This window comes from Aegilops tauschii, chromosome 1 (genome assembly GCF_002575655.3).
Source record: "Aegilops tauschii subsp. strangulata cultivar AL8/78 chromosome 1, Aet v6.0, whole genome shotgun sequence".
NCBI classification, from domain to species: Eukaryota; Viridiplantae; Streptophyta; class Magnoliopsida; order Poales; family Poaceae; genus Aegilops; species Aegilops tauschii.
The window spans coordinates 447,712,744-447,718,708 of NC_053035.3; the positions used below are offsets into that span (position 1 = coordinate 447,712,744).

General features: G+C 45.9%; 1 protein-coding gene across 1 annotated transcript; it reads right to left on the minus strand.

Annotated features, from left to right (window-relative positions):
* Positions 1 to 807: 807 nt before the first annotated feature.
* LOC109751073 (zinc finger CCCH domain-containing protein 37) lies at positions 808 to 2,044 on the minus strand. The gene has a single exon (XM_020309979.4). It carries the CDS (start codon positions 1,935 to 1,937, stop codon positions 1,143 to 1,145), a length of 795 nt encoding a protein of 264 aa, XP_020165568.1. The 5' UTR covers positions 1,938 to 2,044; the 3' UTR covers positions 808 to 1,142.
* Between the last annotated feature and the right edge of the window lie 3,921 nt (positions 2,045 to 5,965).

A 5,965-nucleotide genomic window follows, 5' to 3' on the forward strand; every position in this document is an offset into this window, starting at 1 on the left:
TCCACCTTCCTGGCCACGGCCTATCCATCAATCTGCACCTTCACCCGCTGCCCCTTCTTCCTCTAAACCTTGTGCGAGTCAGATTCATTGGTGAGGACCTTGCTAGATTCGGGTCCGAAAAACTGTCTCTTGCCTGACCCAACACCGAAGACCTTGTTCCAACAAGACCTTGTTCCATCGTTGTTTGAAGATTGTCCCTCGCCTGGCCCTTGGCCATCCCACCGCCCAACCTCCAACCCCGCCAAACAAACATGACGTATAAGTCGAATAGTATAAAAACACTCATATTATGGAATGGAGGAAATATAATTTAAAATTATTTGATTTTAAATTCAAATTCGTTTGAATTATTGAGGCAAAAACCCTTGATGGTGTGCGTACGTCGGTACGTGAGTGCCTGTTTATCACTACAGTTTGAATAGTTCGGGCGAAAAACCCTCCACAATTCTGATTATCACTAGCTATGATTATATAGATCATCAGGGGGCCAAGCGCCCCCCCCCCCCCCCCCCCCCCTCGTCATATACCAAACTGATGGATGGTTAAGCTCTCTTCTCTTTTGGTACAAGTGGCTTTTCTCCGATTTTTCATATATAAAAAGTCAAATAATTCAAGCAAGCTGAGACTCACTGAGCGTGAGTGCTTGACCGAAAGGAAAAAGGAGGAGCCGGATAGCTCACATAGGAAAGAGACCCATCCTCAGAAGTCCAGAGCCGATCCTTGCAGAATCTAACTTAATGAACAAAGTCAAGCACATGGATTATTAGTGGCACACAGATTCGAGACACCGCTAGCTGCACTCGGAAGTACCATCAAATCAAATGATATTATAGATCACGAAACAAGGGGAGGCTACTAGCCCATTACACTCATTTAGTTCCAACTAATCCAAAACCATTGCTGGTCTCGGAAAAAAAAACAGGCGCTCACACACGAACGCCACGCTTAACAATTTTACAATTCTTTGCTGTATTCAGCTTGCACCATACGCGCTTGTTTATCTACAGAAGAATGATGCATGGTAGAATTTAATAGGTTGCTTAATATAATAGGAGTAATTAATTAATTACTGGAGCTGCTGCTGTCTTGCTTGCTGCCGGGGCACGAGGAGCGCTGCTGGAGAGCTTCGGTCTCCTGATTGATCACATGACCAGCTCCGACACCCACCCCAGGTCCGGCCCGTCGTCCTCCGTCACCGCCGGCAGCGTTCCCGACGGTGCCGACGGTGCTGCTGCGTTGGCGAAGCTGAGCTGCTGCATTGCGAGCATGATCTCCTCGACCTCGGCGTCGGCGTCGGCGGCGTCGTCTACGGCGTCCAGCCACCTCATCCTGCCCTCCACCGGCGACACCGGGGGCGACTCCCAGAGCGCGGTGAGCGTGGACTTGGGCGACAGCGCCAGCGGCGAGTCAGGCCCCTTGTGGTGGGAGGCGAGGCGGAGCTCCCCGGCCGCGTGCGCGAAGAAGCAGACGCGGCGGCGGCAGGCCGGGCCGGCGCGGCAGGGGCGGGTGCGGTAGCGGGACGGGTGGAGCCAGAGCTCGAAGGTGCCGTGCGCGAAGGGGCAGGAGGCCCCGCGCGGGCACGCGGCGCCCGGGCGGCGGCGGAAGTCCGGGCAGGGCTCCCCCGCGTAGGCCACGCGGCGCGGGTCCCGCCGCCGCGCCGCCTCCCCCGGGTGCGCGTAGGCGCAGGCCGTCCAGTCGTGGCTCCGCGCGCGCGCGCACCGCCGCACCTTGAACTCGTACATCATGAACTCGTCGTCCGCCTCGTTGTCGACGGCGGACTGGTGGTCCCCCTGGGAGCCGGCGGCGGCGGCGGAGGAGGAGAGGTACTCGCCCAGCGCGGCGAGCAGCTGCGGCGGGATCTCCGGCTCGGCGGCCCAGGAGTAGGCGAGCGCGGCCGGGTCGAGCAGCAGGCCGTGCCCGTGCGCGTGGCTCGCCATGGCTGTCCTTGTCAGAGGGGGAGAGGGAAAGAGAGAAGGGTGTGACACGCCGTGACGGTAACCGGCGGCGGCGGGGGTGGTGGTGGTGTGGGGGAGCAGGGCGTGGGGCGGGTGGCGCGTCGCTTTATACCGGCGGGGGCGGGACGCGCGCCGCTGCGGGGAGGGGCGGATCGCATGGACCGCTGTTGGTTGCGGGCGGGGGCTATCGGCGTGGGGTGGTTTTGGCGCGGGGCGGGGTACGTGGGGGTGGGCGAGGGTACGTGGAGCGCCGTCGAGGCGGGTGCTGCATGTTGCCCGCCACGTCGCGACCGGGATGGTTTCTCCCCGCGCAAGCCTCCTCGGCCGCCGGCACGCACGCACCCCGGCCGCCTTTATTTTTGTTTCTCTTCTAGACCAGACTAGACTTCTAGTAGTGCTTTTGTTTACGGCTAATCAGGGGCGGTTTCTCTCTCTGGTTTCCCATTTCCGGGAACACATGCTGGGCAAAAAGTTTACCGTACGTACATATTATTTTTTGAGTAGTTTGGATTACCATATGTGTCACATGGTCCGTACGTACACATGTACCGTGTGATGAAGGTGCTTGTGTTTCTGAGCGGTGCGTGTATGACGGTATTGATTACGAGTGCGTCTGGTTTGCGTGATTGCATCAGCTGAATGAGGAGCTTGTGAGGTTTCGTGCACAACAGTTGGTTTTCACACGCAGGCGATGTGCGTCTTCCCGTGCTCACAGCTCACGGCCGCGAACCCTCGCGCCTTTGGAAATTGGAGCGCAAACTGTGGTCGAGCGCGGCCCGCGGGCTGTCCGCAGCGGGGAAAATATCACATGATACCACCTCTTAGGTGATATCATGATACCATTTCAAAAAATTCATTTTTAAATGTTTCAAAAAATTCTGAAAAAATTGTGGATGTTCACGTCACATGGATGTACAATCCCTAAAAATTTCAGATCCAAATTCGAAATATACATTGAGAAACAAAAAAGACAAATCCGACATGAATAGTGTCAAAAAAGACAAAAGTCAAAACATCACTATTCACATCCAGATTTGTCTTTTTTGTTTCTCAATGTGTATTTAGAATTTGGACCTGAAAATTTTATGGGCCGTACATTCAGGTGATGTGAACATCTACAATTTTTTTCAGAATTTTTCAAAACATTTCAAATTAAACTTTTTCAAATGATATCATGGGAGCATTTAGAAGGTGATATCACCTGATACTCTCCTGTCCGCAGCGGACCGATGCTGCCGAATCAAGAAACCCGGCTCTCCACGAGGAAGAATAACGCCTGGAAATCAACATTTGAAAAAACTTCATGGAAATCACGTCTCAAAGGTTTAAAAAAATCTTAAAAAAACATGAGATGTTAACAAAGTGATGCTTTATGGCCACGTGAATTACAAGTTGAAACACATTACGAGATGTGAGTTATATAAAAAAAGCAAATTCAGCACTGAATAGGGTTACTGTTTGGCGCTATTCAATGCTGCTTTTGTTATTTTCATAGCTCACATCATGTAATGTGTTTCAATTTGGAATTTCACATGACAATAGAGCATCACCCTCTTACCATTTTTTGAAACTTCAAAATATTTATTTCATGTGGTTTTCATTGGTTTCTTCCAAATGTTGGTTTTCATATGATATTCTTCCCTCTCCTCGCTCATCAAATTCAAGAAAAAATAGTGTGCAAATATCTTGCATGCAACTTTGGTTTTGGTTTTGGATTATTTTCATGCGTGCAAATACTATTGAGCCTGCATGGTATGATACTTAAAGTACCTTGGGTCTAGCCCCGGGGAACACTCAAATCTATCATTTTTCAGAGCCAGGACGGAGCGACGTGTTGTCTCTAGTGGTGCAGTGATCCCTATTTTGCACGTAGGTAGCTGGACAACGATCTACCGCGTACCCTCCCACATGCTTATCATCGCTATGGGCCAGCCCAATCTGGTTTTCTCTCCCACCAGTTTTGGAAAGGTTCTAGAACATTCATTGAACTGTTTTTCTTTTTCTTTCTTTGGTTTTTCTTCTTTTTTTTCTTTCTCATTTTTTAATGTTTGTAATTTCTTTTATTTTTATTTTTTATTTTTATTTTCTTAAATTTCTATTTTAATTTTAAATTTTTATGAATACTTTTAAAAAATCGTGAATATTATTCGTTCATGAAATTTTACAAAATCTTCATGGGATTCAGAATTAGTTTATCAGACTCGAAAATGTTCATCGTATTAAAAAATGTTCATCCATTTTCAGAAAATGTTCATCCAATTCAAAGATGTCCTTGAACTAAAAATGTGTTCATCAAATTCCAAAAATATTCATCGAATTCAAAATTTGTTCATCAAATAAAAAAGAATGGTCATAAAAATTCAAAAAAAATCTTAAAAATACAAAATTTATTCATAGAAATTTAAAAAATGTTTATTTTTTAAAATCGTGAATATTTTTGAATTAGTGAACAACTTTTCTTTGCTTTGCTTTTCTAGGCAAAAGAGGGCACACGGGTGACGGCTAATCAGGGGCAGTTTCTCCCTCACGTTTCCCATTTCCGGTAGCAGAGGCCACACAACACAATACAGGGCAAGGTCATATTTTTCTTTTCTCTGCTTTTCTGGGCAAAAGTTTACCGTACACCTCACATATGGTGAAGGTACTTATGTTTTTTAGCAGTACTACATGTGTGATGGTTTTTTTTTGAAAGGAACATTCTGCATTCCCTTATATAGAAGTGCCAAGCTATGAAGTCGTCTATATCGTCATGGATTGGTACTTGTAGAATTACTTTTGCGTCCTCAGATAGGAAGGTTTGCTGGACTAAATTTGCATCCCATGAGTTTGATGAAGGGTCAATCAATTCAGAAACCTTCGTTATAAGATTGTGCCCTTTTTCTTATAGTACTCTTCTTTTGCCGTCCCGTGGGACCACGGATCAGTCCAAACACTTATGCTTTTACCATTCCCAACCCTCCATATAATGTATTTTTTTAATAGTTGCATGCCTTTCAAGATGGTGCGCCAAGTACGTGTGTGATGGTATTTGATTACGAGTGTGTCTAGTTTGCGTGGTTGCATCAGCTGACTGAGGCTTTCGTTTCCCAGGAATTCACGCGCGCCTGCATTGTCTTGTCGTCCTCGCGGCACGCCACCATTGTTATTATCCTCGTGGCTTTGGAAATTGGAGCGCAAGCTGTGGTCGAGCGGAGCCACGGCTATCTGCAGAGATGCAGACTGAAGAAACATGTTCGCCGCAGACATTGCCACCCGAATACACCATGTACTGGATCTGCCGGTGTTTTTTTTTCTTAGAAAACCAGGACCTGCCGGTGTTATTCAGACTGGAAGTGGATGTAAGCAGCCCAAATCTAAGCCCACAAAAAGAGCATTTGTGGACATCCGCCTCGAGGGTCAAACACTGCATGGCAGCTATTTCTCGCCTTGTCTATAAAAAAAGCTATTTCTCGCCTATTGGGAGGGCGCAGCTTCACCGCGCTTCAAGCGAGCTAGAAGAGCGGTTATCCCGAGTTTTGTTTGGTTCGTTTTGTAGTTTTTTTCTTCACGTTTTTTTTCATTTCTTGTCTGGTTTTTTCTCTTAGTTTTTCATGCATTTCCTTTTTCAGTTTTTTAAATGTTTTCAATCATTTATTTAAACATATGTAAAAAAAATCTGGACGCCTACTAAAATATAGAACATGTATGAAAAAAATAGACTCAATACAAATATTTTTAAAAATTAAGCATGTACTTAAAAATACTAAACATGTATAAAATATGTTCTCGATTTAAAAAATAATGCCTATGAAAAAAGGTAGACAACAAAACATATATTTAAGAAAATATGTAATTATGTATTGCAAAAATGTTAAGGTGCATAAATAATGTTCTTTATGTATACGAACAAGGTACAATGTGTACAAGAAAAGTAGACATCAAACATATATTGAAATAAATTAATCATGTATTTTAAAAATGTTAAATGTGTATAAAAAATATTACCGATGTATACGGCAAAAGCATATATG

Excerpts from the sequence above, each read along its gene's own strand:
- LOC109751073 (XM_020309979.4), bottom strand. The coding sequence starts at position 1,937 with ATGGCGAGCCACGCGCACGGGCACGGCCTGCTGCTCGACCCGGCCGCG.